This window comes from Salmo trutta, chromosome 17, assembly GCF_901001165.1.
Source record: "Salmo trutta chromosome 17, fSalTru1.1, whole genome shotgun sequence".
Lineage (NCBI taxonomy): Eukaryota > Metazoa > Chordata > Actinopteri > Salmoniformes > Salmonidae > Salmo > Salmo trutta.
Window position 1 is genome coordinate 32,035,904 of NC_042973.1, and position 18,914 is coordinate 32,054,817.

Here is an 18,914-nt window from a genome sequence, read left to right on the forward strand (position 1 = left end):
ATTTGCCTGTTCACTTGGGTGTTGTGATGATGATGATAAATTATTTTATTGTCTTTGTTTAGGTTGCGGAGTTCCTTGGTAACTCGCGTCTGCACAGCTACGGTAAAGGAGAGGAGGACTCTATGGAGGAGCCTTATGAGCTGAAGCTCCTGAAGCAACAGATAAAGCAGGAGTTTAGACGAGGGACAGAGGGTCTGGAGCACCTCTCAGGCCTGGCCATGCCCCAGTACCTCCCCACTGACCCCAGCTACAGACACTTCCCTAAGGCTGACAAGTACAGCATCAGCCGGCTGACTCTGGAGAAACAGGCTGCCAAGCAGCTCCCTGCCGCCGTGCTCTACCAGAAACAGATCAAGAACCAGAAGAAGGCAGCCCTGTTGGATCCCAAGATAACCAAGTTCTCCTCCATCCAGGAGAGCAGAGACCTGGAGCCAGACTACAGCAGTTTCCTGGGCTCTGGAGCCTCGTCTGTCACCAACCTGTCCACGCGAGCCAGACTGCTCCAGGATGAGATCACCTTTGGCCTGAGGAAGAACCTGTCTGAGCAGCAGAAGTACCTGGACTCCTCCCTGGGATCTAACCTGGCTGGCTCTCTGGGCCAGAACCTGGGCCAGTCCCTTGGCCTGGGGGGACCCACCATGAGGACTACCCTACAGGACGACACCACCTACCCCAGTGGCACGCGCTCTCGCCCCTCCTCCCGCCCCAACTCCCGCCCCAACTCCCGTCCCACTTCCGTCTATGGCCTGGATCTGTCCATCAAACGGGACCTTTCCAGCTCCTCTCTCAGGCTGAAGATTGAAGGAGAAGCATTGGACGGAGCGTTCGGCACGGGGGTGGCCAGGACCAAGCCCACCAGCCTGCCTATAAGCCAGAGCCGCGGGCGCATCCCCATCGTGGCTCAGAACTCAGAGGAGGAGAGCCCTCTGAGTCCTGTAGGAGAGCCCATGGGCATGGCCAGAGCCTCAGCCGGCCCTCTACCACCCATCTCAGCTGACTCCAGAGACCAGTTTGGCTCTAACCACTCCCTGCCGGAGGTCCAGCAGCACATGAGGGAGGAGTCCAGGGCTACACTGGGACATAGTGGGGTCTACGACAGAGACATAGCCTTCACCATGGACGACCTGGGGGGAGCCATGTCTGACAGCGAAGGTAAATGGCTCCTGAGGCTGTCACAGCACCCTGACTCTCTGGACATGCAGCTACCGCATGCTCCTGACTGTGTTTATGTCTGCCTGAGAAGGCTCCTGATCACCTATTATTTCACATATTTTGTGGCTTTTGTCACATAACTGTGTTTGTGTTTTGTTCTGGTTGCTTTTTCTGTTTTGTTTGATGTCTGCATGCAACACTATTTATTTTCTTCACTGATGCATAATACTGTTGATGTTATGGTTGAGACAGCATGTCTGTGTTGTTAACTCTATCTATGATGTTATTAGCATGATCCAGTTCTCTTCTCTTCTTTTACATGTTGGTTTTCTGCTTTCATCACTGAGCAAATGTGTATTATGGGATACAGGGCTTCTTTAAACCATACAGAACAGTGAAATATCAATAGTGGATAATAGGTGATCATAAATAACACACACTTTAAGTGCCTCTGAGTACTGCTTTTGAAGAGAAAGAAAATAGAGTGATAATATATTTGAATGAGTGGGAGGGAGACTAATGAAAATCTAACAGTATGTCACTGCCATCTGGGTCCTGTCTATAGCCTATAGGCACCTTCATCTACACCACTCCTCCCCTCCTCCTTTTTCTTCTCCTTTCCCCTCTTCTCCATACATAAAATGTTATCTGGCTCTTGCAGGAAGTATGTCAGGCCTTTAGATAGACATACAGTATGTTTACTTTTCCAAGCACCCTTGGAGCTATTGTGGAGCTTGGCCCCCTGGCAGCAGCCATTTTAAAGGCCTATTGCTGAATCACTATGTGTGGGTCTGGGTCTACTTACTGTAATTGTTCAGACAATGCAGACAGCCATTTATATAGAGCACCTGCCTCCCTCACTTCGTCTCCTGGCCAGCAATACACACATCTACTATTACAGCAGTAATAATACAGAGAGCATTATACTCACATTCATATTGCAATGCAATGACATCTTTTCCCTAAGGATTATGTAGTTGTAGATTATTTGTTTGTGTAGTTGAGTTTTAGATTTGAACCCATGTTGATAGTAGACATACAGTATATTTTATGATACTCACACCACACATAGTTATTTATAGCATATTCATCCCTGTCCATCTTGGGTATTTTCCATTTTGTATTCATGCATGTTGCTCTGAGATTAAATGAGTTTGAGTTTCCATTTCAATAAAGCTTTAAAGCATATTTTGCATGACGTTGGTTGCTATGAATGTTGGTTGCTGTGAATGTTTCTAAGGGACTGTAAATTTGCATGCTCTCTTCTGATTGGCAGCATCTGAATGTGTTCTCTCCCCATCTCCTCCTGGGGAGTAAGTGTGAAATTACAGCTGTCCTTGCTTCTATCTTAAAGGGATACTTTGGGATTTTGACAATGAAGCCCTTTAACAACTTCCCTAGAGTCTCAGCATCCAGTATGAAGTTAGATGTTGTTTCGCAAGCCAATGCTAACTAGTGTTAGCACAATGACTGGAAACATGCTAGCAGTTACCATAGACTTCCAGTCATTGCGCTAACGCTAGTTAACAACTTCCTTAAATCTGACTCTGAGGTCGTAGATAAAGGGCCTCATTGCCAAAATCCTGATGTATCCATTTTAGTGTTTACTAACCAGGACAACACTCCTAAATATGTCCCTATGCTTCTGTTCCTATGTTTCTATCAGCCCGGCATAGTGTAGTCAGTTTCAGAATGACCACCATTTCATTTACATAGTTTAAAAAAAGAATCATTAACAAGCAGAAACACAAACCAATAAACATTCATATGCAAGTGGATTCATTTTAGATAGCATTTTTCGTAGACATGCATATAGTACCGTTTTAAATGTACTTTAAAACTGACTCCAATGACAGACTGGTGAGTAGTTGATCAGCAGCAGACATAAATATGACCCCACATAAAGAGTGTCTATCTGCCTTGGTTCCAGCCCTAACTGACTCCATGCTGACACTGAACAGAGATGATCCCAGAATCTTTCATGAGAGTATCAGACACGGTAGAGTATTCTAGTTTAGAATGCTGCCTGCCCTCCACTAATACAGCAGCACCATGTTAAAGGGACACTCCGCAATATGATACCCAGCCATGCGTCACGGAAAGGCGCCAATTGGCAAGAGCAAATACGTCGCCACACTGTGATGTCATATAGCTGAGTTTACCTTTAATATTTAGACTGCTTTAGTCCCCATGTGACTTTACAGTATCTAACGCGATGATATATTAGTAAATACCCATGTATTTGTGATAGATAATTTTACAATTATTCTACAATTGCTCTATTATGACATACATCTTTCATGCACTTCGCTTCAGAAATGCAAACTCCCTGAAAGACTATAACGTTATAAGATGTATTTATTTGCTTACAAAGCATGTGCTGACTTAGATTTAGTCCAGTGCATGTGATATACAGTGTAAGTGGATGGAGACATAGCCCACTGAATAAGTCTTAGATTCATTGACGTTGTGTTGTAGCCGTTTCTAAAACATATAACTTTACACCCCAGCCGGAGGCCCCAACTGGAACATAGAAGGTGAGAGCTGCAGTGTGAACGGTCTAATCCAGACCACATCCCAACCCCATGTAGCTTAGACAATGTCTGCCTCCACCCCACAACACCCCACACCCCATGGTGCTCAATGACCAGATGTAGATGGTATCATACACACAAACATATCAAACCCATTTCTGGAATGACCCATATTTGGATGGCATTTTACACATATCAAACTCATCATGGAATGACCCATATGTCGATGGCAATGTACTGTAAACGTATCATATACTGTAGTGGTTAAGCAATCCATATCTGGAAAGACCCACATTTAAATAGTTCTGTACATACACTACATGACCAAAAGTACGTGGACACCTACTCGTTGAAAATCTAATTCCAAAATCATGGGCGTTGGTCACCTCTTTCCGGCTATAACAGCCTCCACTCTTCTGGGAAGGCTTTCCACTAGATGTTGGAACATTGCTGCGAGGACTTGCTTCCATTCAGCCACAAAATCATTAGTGAGGTCGGGCACTGATCAAATCAAATTGTATTTGTCACATGCGCCGAATAGAACATGTGTAGACCTTACCGTGAAATGTTTACTTACAAGCCCTTAACCAACAATGCAGTTCAAGAAATAGAGTTAAGAAAATATTTACTAAATTAATGAAAGTAAAAAATAAAAAAGAATTACATAACAATAGCAAGGCTATATACAGGGGGTACCGAGTCAATGTGCGGGGGTGCAGGGTAGTCGAGGTCATTTGTAAAGTGACTATGCATAGATAATAAACAGGGAGTGGCAGGAGTGTAAAAACAAAGGGGGGGTGTGAATGTAAACAGTCTGGGAGGCCATTTGATTAATTGTTCAGCAGTCTAATGGATTGGGGGTAGAAGCTGTTAAGGAGCCTTTTGGTCCTAGACTTGGCGCTCCTGTACCGCTTGCCGTGCGGTAGCAGAGAGAACAGTCTATGAATTGGGTGACTGGATTCTTTGACATTTTTTGGTCCTTCCTCTGACACCACCTAGTTTAAAGGTCCTGGATGTCAGGAAGCTTGGCCCCAGTGATGTACTGGGCCGTACGCATTACCCTCTGTAGCGCCTTACCGTCAGATGCCGAGCAGTTGCCATACCAGGTGGTGATGCTACCTGTCAGGATGCTCTCGATGGTGCAGATGTTGAACTTTTTGAGGATCTGGGGACCCAGAACAAATCCTTTCAGTCTCCTGAGAGGAAAAAGGTGTTGTCATGCCCTCTTCACAACTGTCTTGGTGTGTTTGGACCATGATAGTTTGTTGGTGATGTGGACACCAAGGAACTTGAAACTCTCGAACCGCTCCACTTCGGCCCGTCGATATTAATGGGGGCCTGTTCGGCCCTCCTTTCACGATAATCTAAGATCAGCTCATTTGTCTTGCTCACATTGAGGGAGAGGTTGTTGTCCTGGCACCACACTGCCAGGTCCCTGACCTCCCTATAGGCTGTCTCATCAATGTCGGTGATCAGGGCTACCACTGTTATGTCATCAGCAAACTTAATGATGGTGTTGGAGTCGTGCTTGACCACGCAGTCGTGGGGTGAACAGAGAGTACAGGAGGGGACTAAACACGCACCCCTGAGGGGCCCCAGTGTTGAGGATCAGTGTGGCAGATGTGTTGTTGCCTACTCTTACCACCTGGGGGTGGCCTGTCAGGAAGTCCAGGATACAGTTGCAGAGGGAGGTGTTTAGTCCCAGGGTCCTTAGCTTAGTGATGAGCTTTGTGGATACAATTTTTTTATTCTATTTAACTTTTTTTAACAAGGCAAGTCAGTTAAGAACAAATTCTTATTTACAATGACGGCCTACCCTGGCCAAACCCTAAGCCGAATGATTCTGTGCGATTTGAGATTGCGTTATCTGTGGATCTTTTGGGGAGCTTCATGGCTACCAATGTGAGTGCTAAGGGGTGGTAATTATTTCGGCGGGGTTACCTTCGCTTTCTTGGGCATAGGGACTATGGTGGTCTGTTTTAAACCTGTAGGTGTTACAGACTTGGTCAGCGAGAGGTTGAAAATGTCAGTGAAAACACTTGCCAGTTCGTCCTTTTGAGTACAGGTCCTGGTAATCTGTCTGGCCTCACGGCTTTGTGAATATTGACCTGTTTAAAGGCCTTGCTCACATCGGCTATGGAGAGCGTGATCAACCAGTCGTCCGGAACAGCTGGTGCTCTCATGCATGCTTCAGTGTTGCTTGCCTCGAAGCTAGCATAAAAGGCATTTAGCTCATCTGGTAGGCTTGCGTCACTGGGCAGCTTACGGCTGGGTTTCCCTTTGTAGTCCATAATTGTTTTCAAGCCCTGCCACATCCGACGAGCGTAGAAGAATTCAATCTTAGTCCTGTATTGATGCTTTGCCTGTTTGATGGTTCGTCTGAAGTCATAGCGGGATTTCTTATAAGCGTTTGGATTAGTGTCCCGCTCCTTGAAAGCGGCAGCTCTAGCCTTTAGCTTGGTGTGGATGTTGCCCGTAATCCATGGATTCTGGTTGGGATATGTACGTACGGTCACTGTGGGGATGACGTCGTCGATGCACTTATTGATGAAACCAGTGGCTGAGGTGGTATACTCCTCAATGCCATTTGACATATTCCAGGCTGTGCTAGCAAAATAGTCCTGCCGCATAGCATCCTTGTCATCTGAACACTTCCGTATTGAGCGAGTCACTGGTACTTCCTGCTTTAGTTTTTGCTTGTAAGCAGGAATCAGGAGGATCTAATTATGGTCAGATTTGTTCAATGGAGGGCGAGGGTGAGCTTTGTATATGTCTCTGTGTGTGGAGTTAAGGCGTTGTTTTTCTCCTCTGGTTGCACATGTGACATGCTGGTAGAAATTAGGTAAAACAGATTTAAGTTTGCCTGCATTAAAGTCCCCGGCCACTAGGAGTGCTACTTCTGGATGAACATTTTCTTGTTTGCTTATGGCCTTATACAGCTTGTTGAGTGCGGTCTTAGTTCCAGCATTGGTTTGTGGTGGTAAATAGACGGCTAAGAAAAATATAGATGAAAACTCTCTTGGTAGATAGTTTGGTCTACAGCTTATCGTGAGGTATTCTACCTCAGGTGAGCAATACCTCAAGTCTTCTTTAATATTAGACATCACACACCAGCAGTTATTGACAAATAGACACACTCCCACCCCCCCGCCTCTCGTCCTACCAGACGTATCTCCTCTGTCCTGCCGATGCACGGAGAAGCCAGCCAGCACAATATTATCCGTGTCGTCATTTAGCCACATCTCGGTGAAACATAAGGTATTACAGTTTTTAATGTCCCGTTGGCAGGATAGTCTTAATCGTAGATTGTCCAGTTTGTTTTCCAATGATTGCACATTGGCCAATAATACGGAGGGTTGTGGTGGTTTACCTACTCGGCTAATTATTTTAAAAGCACCCCGCTCTCCTCCCCCTTTTTCTCCATATTTTCTTCATGCGGATGACGGTATTTGGGCCTTGTCTCGACAAAGCAGTATATTCTTCACGTCAGTCTCATTAAATGAAAAAATCTTTGTCCAGTTCGATGTGAGTAATCGCTGTTTTGATGTCCAGAAGCTCTTTTCGATCAAAAGAGACGGTAACAGCAACATCATGTAAAAATTTGTTACAAACAATGAGAAAAACCAAACAAAATAGCAATTAGGTGATTAGGCCTGGCTTGCACTCGGCATTCCAATTCATCCCAAAGGTGTTCGATGGGGTTGAGGTCAGGGCTCTGTGCAGGCCAGTCAAGTTCTTCCACACCGATCTCGACAAACCATTTATGTATGGACCTCGCTTTGTGCATGGGTGCATTGTCATGCTGAAACAGGAAAGGTCTTCCCCAAACTGTTGCCACAAAGTTCACAGAATTGTCTGGAATATGATTGAATGCTGTAGCATTAAGATGTATCTTCGTTGGAGCTAAGGGGCCTAGCCTGAACAATGAATAACAGCCCCAGACCATTATTCCTTCTCCACCAAACTTTACAGTTGGCACTATGCATTGGGGCAGGTAGCGTTCTCCTGGCATCTGCTAAACCCAGATTTGTCTATCGGAATGCCAGATGGTGAAGCATGATTCAGCACTCCAGAGAACGCGTTTCCACTGCTCCAGAGTCCAGCAACAGTGAGGTTTACACCACTCGAGGAGACGCTTGGCATTGCGCATGGTGATCTTAGGCTTGTGTGCGGCTGCTCGGCCATGGAAACCCATTTCATGAAGCTCCCGAAGAACAGTTCTTGTGCTGACGCTGCTTCCAATGGCAGTTTGGAACTCGGTAGTGTGTGTTGCAACCGCGGACAGACAGGTTTTACACGCTACGCGCTTCAGCACTCATTCTGTGAGCTTGAGTGGATTACGACTTCGCGGCTGAGCCGTTGTTGCTCCTAGACGTTTCCACTTAACAATATCAGTTGACTAGGGCAGCTTTAGCAGAGGAGAAATTTGACGAACTGGCTTGTTAGAAAAGTGGCATCCTATGACGGTGCCACATTGAAAGTCACTGAGCTCTTCAGTAAGGCCATTCTACTGCCAATGTTTGTCTATGGCGAATGCATGGCTGTGTGCCAAATCCACTAATTTGAAGGGGTGCCCATATACTTTTGTATAGATAGTGTATATCAATGCCATTTCTGGAATTCATGATCATGCACTATTGCAAGGTTGCTCAGATATGGCTCACATTTGCATTACATACACATGTTACCCCAACAGTGCTATGTCTGAATACACACACACACACACACACACACACACACACACACACACACACACACACACACACACACACACACACACACATACACACACACACTCACACACACACACACACACACACACCGGGGACCTCTGCATGCCAATGTGCGCATGACATACCTAGTTCAAATACATCCATCCCCATCCAGTCTCTTAAATGTTCACTGATCTGATAGTACTGGGGATGGGACAGTAGCTGGTTAACTACCACGCTGCCTTCACCTCTCCAGACAGTTCTGATCACTGATCACTTACGAGCAGTAAACATGGAGCAAAGGATGTGTTTATAAAGTATTGTAAGGGGGTGCTACTTATACCCAATTTCACATTGCCATCTAGCTCCCACCCCAAGGCACTTGCGTAGATCTGATCATCCACATCACGTAGACTCCGCCAAGCCAACCAGAGAGTGATTTGGATTTACTTTAGATCTACATTAAGTGCATATATGGTCTGTGGCTAGAGGCTAGTGGTTGATTTGGAGTTGGGCATCCATCCTGCTTATATAGCAGGTTTGACAATTAATTGAGTATCCCCTCTCTGTCTGTGTCCCTGTCCCTTCCACCCTGTGTCCCCCTGCCCCCGTCTCTGTCCCTGTGCAGCGTACCACCTGAGGAGGGAGGACACTGACTGGTTTGATAAGCCTGCAGAGAGACAACATCAGGAAAATGGACAGCCTCTGGACAGGAGACAGGTGAGAGGAGCTGGATAGGATAAGTCTAAATTAGTGAACTATATTTAATAACTAAACTGCCATATCCATCTTCCCCCTCATTAAATATACATTGATAGTGCCTGTTTTGTTAATGTTGTCTTTAGCAGAGTTGTACTCAAACTGTAACCAGTGACTGCAACCTGGTTCAGGTTATCAGTTGATCTACCAGGTTAGTTACAAACAGCACAGGAATGAAATCATCAACATGTATTGATTTGACTAATGTTGCAGAAATGTGCTTTAAAGCAGTATTCAAATCCATAGGATGTAGTGATCACAATATAGTATCCATATCTAGGAAAACAAAGTTACAAAGGCTGGGCTTAATATAGCGTAGAAGAGGTCCTACAAGAAGTTGTATAGGGATTTTTATGTTGATGATGTAAAGAATATTTGCTGGTCTGTGGTGTGTAATCAAATCAAATTTATTTATGTAATGAGGAGCAACCAGATGCTACACTTCACACATTTACGAAATTGCTTATTCCAGTTACTAATAACCACGCACCCATTAAGAAAATGACTGTAAAAACTGTTAAATCCCCTTGGATTGATGAGAAATTGAAAAATGTTATGGTTGAGAGGGATGATTACGTCTGGCAGCACAACCGATTGGCATATGTACTGAAAATTGAGAAATCATGTGAATAAACATTTTACATTTACATTTTAGTCATTTAGCAGACGCTCTTATCCAGAGCGACTTACAGTAGTGAATGCATACATTTCATTAAAAAAAATTCCGTACTGGTCCCCCGTGTCAGCGTTGCAAACACCATGCTCTACCAACTGAGCCACACACAAAATTAAAATAAACAATACTATGAAACAAATATAAATCATACAAAGAATGCCAGTAATAAGCTTTGGAGCACCTTAAATTAACTTTTGTGAATAAAAGTTAAACTCGGCTCCATTATTCATTGAATCAGATGGCTCATTCATCACAAAACCCACTGATATAGCCAACTACTTTAATGATTTTTTCATTGGCAAGATTAGCAAATTTAGGCATAACATGCCAGCAACAAACGCTGACACTACACATCAAAGTATATCTGACCAAATTATGAAAGAAAGGCATTGTACTTTTGAATTCTGTAATGTGAGTGTGGAGGAGGTGAAACAATTATTGTTGTCTATCAACAATGACAAGCCACCAGGGTCTGACAACCTAGATGGAAAATTACTGAGGATAATAGCGGATGATATTTTCACCGCTATTTGCCATATCATCAATTTAAGCCTACTAAAAGGGTGTGGCCTCTGGCCAGAGACCCCTTTACTGGCTCAAATGTGACAGACCGCCTTGATTCGGTCTTATGTATCAACATTTAAAATTGTGTTTTTTACATTGTTTAAAAGCAGAGATACAGAGCTACACAATGGTATATCATACACTGCATTTGAGGAACAATACATTTGAGAAAATGGGCCTTGAATATTTTGGTACACCTACCGGAGAGCTTTTCTTTGTCTACACCCATTCAGAATTGTTCACACCCTTTTAAGCCAGCCCCACCCATCTCTTTAAGGATTCACATGTGAGGTCATGTGCTAAACAGTGAGTAGTGTAGTAAAGATTTAGACAAAAAGTGGTAAAAGTTGCAGCCAACAATATGTAAAAATTCCAGGTATATTTTATAAATATTCGATGACGCTTACCCAGACACACTTTTCTAAATTGATGGGTCATGTGAAAGAAATGCTATAACCCCGAGCCACATCTTGCTAAGTGTATGGGTCTCTACAGAAGGTGTAAATGGTACAGCGAAGTGGTTACTTGCATAGTAGAAATATCAAAAATAGATAGTAAAATAAATAGAAAGAAAAAAAGAACAAGTGTCAATGCCAGTAGAGAAAGAACAAAATAATATACATTATGTTCAAGAACAATATCAATAACGATATCAGTGAAAGATGAGGTAGGTATATGCCATCAATCAGGGGTAAAGTGGCTGAGCAGCAGGATAAAAAAAGTAGCATCAACGTATGTGTTAGGAGAGAGTCATGTGACTAGAGGCACTGCAGATAGTGCTGATGGCTGGGATCTCGCCCCCAGTGATTAACTGGTCCGTCCGAACCACGCATGAACAAGGGAATCTATATTCAGGGAGCCTGTTTCTGTTCTGCCCTTGACTTTGGTGCAGGGCATGTGATGTCCATAGCCTCTTCCTCACAAAACTCCCTGATCTTTTCAAAAAGATAAGTTTGTCTAGCTGTGTCCAGTCCAGGTGCTGCTGGTACAGGCAGACCATCTATGGGAGGAAAGATGTCAGCTTTGCGCAGCAGCTGAAACCTGGTCCCGACTGAGTCCGAACGCTCCTTGGCGACAACAACACCAGACTCCAGAGCATTGAAGCTGTAAACCAGGAAAAAAACTGAGAAGACATTACAACCTTGCATAACATCAATTCACCTCCCAAGTTTAGATAAGAAGAATAACCTAATAACCTTGTGTCAAGTCATTCTGGTTGAGAGCAGTAGCAACACTTTTGCAGTTCTCCATGGCTAACATTATATATTTTGAAAAAACTGCAGTAGAAAGGATTATCTACACATAACGAGCAGCTCATGTTGTAGACAGAAGATGCTACAGGGCAGACCAATCCGAAACTCATCTCTCGGCATGTCCAGCCATTCATTATCTCAGTCAATCATGGCTAGCAGAAAGGTTCCTGTCTTTTTCTGTGGCTAAACCAACTAGGCTCGTAATTTAACAATGTATTTCATATTTACAGATGGCATACAAGTTTGTTATTAAGGCACATAAAAGTTCAAATGTTCCTGGAAGGCATTTCTGCCAAAAAACGGATATTAATAAAAAATAAAATAAACATTCAAATGCCTCTCCTGTGAAGTCGTGACTTGCGACATACGCCTAGTTTCCTGAAGCGGGTCAAATAACCGACCAATCAGCCTGTTACCAAACCTTAGTAAACCTTTTGATTTTTTTGTTTGTTTGACCAGATACAATGTTATTTTACAGTAAATGAATTGACAACAGACTTTCAGCACGCTTATAGGGAAGGACATTCAATAACCACAGCACTTACACAAATTACTGATGATTGGCTGAGAGAAAATGATGCTAAAAATATTGTGGGGGCTGTTTTGTTAGACTTCAGTGTGGCTTTTGACATTATTGTTCATATTCTGCTGCTGGAAAAATGTATGTGTTATGGCTTTACACCCCTTGCTATATTGTGGATAAAGAGTTACCTGTCTAAGAGAACACAGATGGTGTTCTTTAATGGAAGCCCCTACAACTTAATCTAGGTAGAATCAGGAATTTCCCAGGGCAGCTGTTTAGGCCCCTTACTTTTTTCGATCTTTACTAACGACATGCCACTGGCTTCGAGTAAAGCCAGTGTGTCCATGTGTGTCTCAACACTATACACGTCAGCTACTACAGCGACTGAAATTACTACAACACTTAGCAAAGCGTTGCAGTTAGTTTCAGAATGGATGGCAAGGAATAAGTTAGTCCTAAATATTAAAAAAAAACTAAAAGCATTGTATTTGGGACAAATCATCCACTAAACCCTAAACCACAACTATTGAATAATAAGTTGAGGTGATTAAACTGCTTGGAGTAACCCAGGATTGTGAACTGTCATGGTCAAAACATATTGATATAACAGTAGCTAAGATGGGGAGAAGTCTGTCCATAATAAAGTGCTGCTCTCCCTTCTTAACAAGGCAGGTCCTACGGGCCCTAGTTTTGTCGCACCTACTGTTCAGTAATGTGGTCAGGTGCCACATAGAGGGACAATTGGCTCTGAACAGGGCAGCATAGCTGGCCCTTAAAAGTACACGGGGTATGCATGTCAATGATATGCATGTCAATCTCTCCTGGCTCAAAGTGGAGGAGAGATTGACTTCATCACTACTTGTTTTTGTAAGAAGTGTTGATAAACTGAATGTACTGAGCTGTTTGTTTAAACTACTAGCACACAGCTCAGACACTCATGCATAACCCACAAGACATGCCAGCAGAGATCTCTTCATAATCTCCAAGTCCAGAACAGACTATGGGAGTTGCAAAGTACTACATAGAGCCATGACTACATGGAACTCTATTCCACATCAGGTAAATGAATCAAGTAGAATCAGATTTTTTTTTTAAACTGTAAAAATACACCTTATGGAACAACAGGGGCTATGAAGAGACAAACACACGTGTACAGACACACATAAGCACACAAGCACTAGCATACGCACTCTACACACACATACATTGTAATATTGTTGTATGGTGGTATTATACATTTTGTATTGTGGATATGTAGCGGTGTAATAATGTTCTATGATGTACCATTTTATCTTTTGTTTCACAGGTAATGTAAGTGCCTTAATGTGTTTGGACCCCAGAAAGAGTAGCTGCTGCCTTGGCAAAAAAAATACAAATACTCCATGCACTGTGTGCCTCCCCCAGATTAAGCTGATTCCCTATGTGTTCCCTCACACCCGGCTCAAACTACAGAGAGACCCCAAGGACACCAGTGTCTCAGGTAGAGCAGAACACAGTAAACATTCTCTAATATGTAGATATCTGCTCATTAATGATAATAATAGGATCATCTCAGGGATTTCCAATATGGCCATTGATATATTGTTATACTGTATATTGTCCATTGATATACACTACCTTTCAAAAGTGTGGGGGTCAATTAGAAATGTCCTTGTTTTTGAAAGAAAAGCACATTTTTTGTCCATTAAAATAACATCAAATTGATCAGAAATACAGTGTAGATATTGTAAATATTGTAAATGACTATTGTATCAGCTGTTTTTTTTATGGAATATCTACATAGACGTACAGAGGGCCATTATCAACAACCATCGCTCCTGTGTTCCAATGGCATGTTGTGTTAGCTAATCCAAGTTTATCATTTTAAAAGGCTAATTGATTATTAGAAAACCCTTTTGCAATTATGTTAGCACAGCTGAAAACTGTTGTCCTGATTAAAAAAGCAATAAAACGGAGAACTTTCTTCTGAAACTCGTCAGTCTATTCTTGTTCTGAGGAATGAAGGCTATTCCATGCGAGAAATTGCCAAGAAACTGAAGATCTCGTACAATGCTGTGTACAACTCCCTTCACAGAACAGCGCAAACTGGCTCTAACCAGAATAGAAAGAGGAGTGGGAGGCCCGGTGCACAACTGAGCAAGAGGACAAGTACATTAGATTGTCTAGTTTGAGAAATAGACACCCTACAAGTCCTCAACTGGGAGCTTCATTAAATAGTACTCGCAAAACACCAGTCACAACGTCAACAGTGAAGAGGCTACTCCGGGATGTTGGCCTTCTAGGCAGAGTTGCAAAGAAAAAGCGTACCAGATCTTCAGTTTCTCAGAACAAGAATAGACTGATGAGTTTCAGAAGAAAGGTCTTTGTATCTGGTCACTTTGAGACTGTAGTCGATCTTACAAATGTTGATGCTCCAGATACTCAACTAGTCTAAAGAAGGCCAGTTGTATTGCTTCTTTAATCAGAACAACAGTTTTCAGCTGTGCTAACATAATTGCAAAAGGGTTTTTTGATGATCAGTTAGCCTTTTAAAATGATAAACTTGGATTAGCTAACACAATGTCCCATTGGAACACAGGAGTGATGGTTGCTGATAATGGGCCTCTGTACACCATTCCATGAAATATCTGCTGTTTCCAGCTACAATATTTATTTACAATATTTACAATGTCTACACTGTATTTCTGATTAATTTGATGTTATTTTAATGGACAAAAAATATGCTTTTCTTTCAAAAACAAGGACATTTCTAAGTGAACCCAAACTTTTGAACGGTTGTTTACGTGTGTGTGTTCCCTGCAGGGAATGGCCTGGGGATCCGTGTGGTGGGAGGAAAGGAGATTCCTGGCTGTCATGGTGAGATAGGAGCCTACATTGCCAAGGTTACACCCGGAGGAGTGGCCGAACAAACAGGGAAAGTGGTGCAAGGTAAGTGTGTGTGCACATGTACTTGTGTAAGGTATAAATGGAGCAAGAGAAGGAGGAGAGAACAAGAGATTGGTCATCTCTGTTCATACAGGGACACAGTCTGATTTAAGGTTGAGAAAATACTGTGGGCTATAGCTGATGGGAACGTCATTATAGTGGGATTTTAATCCGTGCGGAAAGAAAATGAAAGAGACATTTGGAAAAAAAACAATGATTAACATTCTTATACAGCAGTATCATAACTCATAAGCGCATGTTGTATGCATTTCAATTTGTCTGAGTTAAGCTGGATGAGGTATATTGATTATTTCACACGTGTTCTGGACGGGATAGACTTCTCAATGTCAGATTTCAGCTCAGAGCAGATTAGCTACTGGTTTAAGCAGAAATCTATTATTATATTAATCATTTCAGGCCACTGTCAGCTCACTGTGAATGTCTTTGCCAAGCTCTCTGAGCACCATAGAGAGATGAGAGGGTGTTTGTGTGTGTACAGTATGTTTGTGTTTGCATGTGTGTCTGTCATGTCTCATTCTGAGACATCAGATAGCCAGAAAAAAAGCTCTGTCTCTTTGCACTCTGCCCCTTTGCAATGCCACAAAGGACTAGCCATTATGCTGTATTTAGCACACACAGTCATTCACGCTCTCTCCCTTTATCTCTTTCCCTCTCTCTCTCTCTCTCTCCCTCTCTCTCTCAATCTATCTCTGTCTCTCTCTCGCTGTCTCTCTTTCTCTCTCTGACAAACATACATGTTCATACAAACACTGACACACACACCAAATCAAATTGTATTTGTCACATGCTTCGTAAACAAGAAGTGTAGACTAACAGTGAAATGCTTACTTACGGACCCTTCCCAACAATGTAGAGAGAAAGAAAATACAAAAATAACAGAATAATAAAAGTAATAATAAATACACAATGAGTAACGATAACTTGGCTATATACATGAGGTACCAGTACCGAGTCGATGTGCAGGGGTACGAGGTAATTGAGGTAGCTACACTATGTACATATAACTAGGAATAAAGTGAATGATATTCAACAAAAGCAGCACCGTATGTAATGAGTCAAAAAAGGGTCAATACAGATAGTTAAATAGTTAACTAAATAGCTTCCTGGACTAACGATGTAGCATTCTTATGACTTGGGGGTAGAAGCTGTTCAGAGTCCTGTACACACACACACACGCATACACACACTGAAACACACACACACTCACAGTATTTAGCCCCCCTCCTCTTTCTGCTTCCATGAATCATATTACTGTAAAACCCTCCTTTCTGAAGCACATAGATTAGTACAGACTACAGGCAGAATATAACAAAGTAGAAGAGACTTCAGAACACACCACTGTAATTACCAGACATCCTGAACAATGTGTAGGACAGTAGCTTTCTCCTACTGATATATTTCAGGGATTTACTGACACATGTAGGACGTGTCTCTGCATCCATCCCTCCTGGGTTAAACCAGAAGGAAAGCCTGGTTCTTTATAGTTCTCTAGCGTAATCCACTGCAGTTTGGGATGTTTCTGGGGATGAGATAGTGTTCATCTACTCCCTCTTGCTGTCATACTCAGTTCAGACGCTGTGATGTCACACCCTGGCGGTGACACTTGCGACATGGGACAGCCTTGACTATTCTGAGAGAGGAGTTTGAAGGACAAATACACACACACACACTTTCTCTCTCTGCATATGCCATCTCCCTAAAATCCCCTACAGTTTATAATTGTATTGAGCTTTATACAGATTGTGGAAATGATTATGTAGCTAGAGTAAGTATCTCAGTGTATTCTAATTTTGACAGAATGTTTAGTTGTAGGTGTTTCTCTAACATATACAGTACCAGTCAAAAGTTTGGACACACCTACTCATTCTTTATTTTTACTATTTTCTACATTGTAGAATAATAGTGAAGATGTCAAAATTATGAAATAACACATATGGAATCATGTAGTAACCAAAAGAGTGTTAAACAAATCCAAAAATATTTTTGTAAAAAATATATAAATATTTTAGATGTTAGATTCTTCAAAGTAGCCACCCTTTGCCTTCATGACAGCTTTGCACACTATTGGCATTCTCTCATCCAGCTTCATGAGGTAGTCACCTGGAATGCATTTCAATTAACAGGTGTGCCTTGTTAAAAGTTAATTTGTGGAATTTCTTTCCTTCTTAATACGTTTGAGCCAATCAGTTGTGTTGTGACAAGGTAGGTGTGGTATACAGAAGACATCCCTATTTGGTAAAAGACCAAGTCCATATTATGGCAAGAGCAGCTCAAATAGGCAAAGAGAAACGACAGTCCATCATTACTTTAAGACATGAAGGTCAGTCAATGCGGAACATTTCGAGAACTTTGAAGTCCAGTCGCAAAACCCATCAAGCGCAATGATGAAACTGTCTTTCATGAGGGCCGCCACAGGAAAGGAAGACCCAGAGTTACCTCTGCTGCAGAGGATAAGTTCTTGCAGCCCAAATAAATTCTTCACAGAGTTTAAGTAACAGACACATCTCAACATCAACTGTTCAGAGGAGACTGCGTGAATCAGGCCGAATTCATGGTCGAGTTGCTGCAAAGAAACCACTACTAAAGGACACTAATAATAAGAAGAGACTTGCTTGGGCCAAGAAACACAAGCAATGGACATTAGACCGGTGGAAATCTGTCCTTTGGTCTGATGAATCCAAATGTGAGATTTTTGGTTCCAACCACTGTGACACAGAGTAGCTGAACGGATGATCCCAGCATGTGTGGTTCCCACCGTGAAGCATGGAGCAGGAGGTGTGATGGTGTAGGGGGTGCTTTGCTGGTGACACTGTCAGGATTTATTTATAATTCAAGGCACACTTAACCAGCATGGCTACCACAGCAATATGCCATCCCATCTGGTTTGGACTTAGTGGGACTATTATTTGTTTTTCAACAGGACAATGACCCAAAATACACCTCCAGGCTTTGCAAGGGCTATTTGACCAAGAAGGAGAGTGATGGAATGCTACATCAGATGACCTGGCCTCCACAATCACCTGACCTCAACCCAATTGAGATGGTTTGGGATGAGTTGGACCGCAGATTGAAGGAAAAGCAGCCAACAAGTGCTCAGCATATGTGGAAACTCCTTCAGGACTGTTGGAAAAGCATTCCTCATGAAGCTGGTTGATAGAATGCCAAGAGTCTGTTCAGACTGTTTTGCTATCACAGACTGGAACATGTTCCGGGACTCTTCCAATGGCATTTAGGAGTACACCACATCAGTCACTGGCTTTATCAATAAGTGCATCAAGGACGTCGTCCCCACAGTGACTGTACGTACATACCCCAACCAGAAGCCATGGATTACAGGCAACATTCGCACTGAGCTAAAGGGGAGAGCTGCCGCTTTCAAGGTGGGGGACTATAACATGCATGAGAGCATCAGCTGTTTCGGATGACTGTGTGATCACGCTCTCCGTAGCCAAAGTCAGGAAGAACTTTAAACAGGTCAACATACACAAGGCTGCGGGGCCAGATGGATTACCAGGATGTGTGCTCTGGCATGTGCTAACCAACTGGCAGGTGTCTTCACTGACATTTTCAACATGTCCCTGATTGAGTCTGTAATACAACATGTTTCAAGCAGACCACCATAGTCCCTGTGCCCAAGAACACAAAGGCAACCTTCCTAAATGACTACAGACCCATAGCACTCACGTCCGTAGCCATGAAGTGCTTTGAAAGGCTGGTATAGGCTCACATCAACACCATTATCCCAGAAACCCTAGACCCACTCCAATTTGCATACCGCTCAAACAGATCCACAGA

The 18,914-nt window shown here is 42.8% G+C and overlaps 1 protein-coding gene across 5 annotated transcripts in view; it reads left to right on the forward strand.

Moving 5' to 3' along the window:
- pclob (piccolo presynaptic cytomatrix protein b) overlaps positions 1 to 18,914 on the forward strand; it is a 101,024-nt gene that overhangs the window by 56,049 nt on the left and 26,061 nt on the right. For 3 of the 5 annotated variants that reach the window (XM_029696513.1, XM_029696515.1, XM_029696514.1), the window contains exons 13-18: positions 63 to 1,152; positions 3,083 to 3,151; positions 3,663 to 3,689; positions 9,027 to 9,118; positions 13,578 to 13,653; positions 14,976 to 15,101. In XM_029696513.1, the coding sequence (XP_029552373.1) occupies positions 63 to 1,152; positions 3,083 to 3,151; positions 3,663 to 3,689; positions 9,027 to 9,118; positions 13,578 to 13,653; positions 14,976 to 15,101 (1,480 nt within the window). The remainder of the gene's footprint in view (positions 1 to 62; positions 1,153 to 3,082; positions 3,152 to 3,662; positions 3,690 to 9,026; positions 9,119 to 13,577; positions 13,654 to 14,975; positions 15,102 to 18,914) is intronic. The other 2 variants (XM_029696516.1, XM_029696517.1) reach the window with 2 other exon arrangements.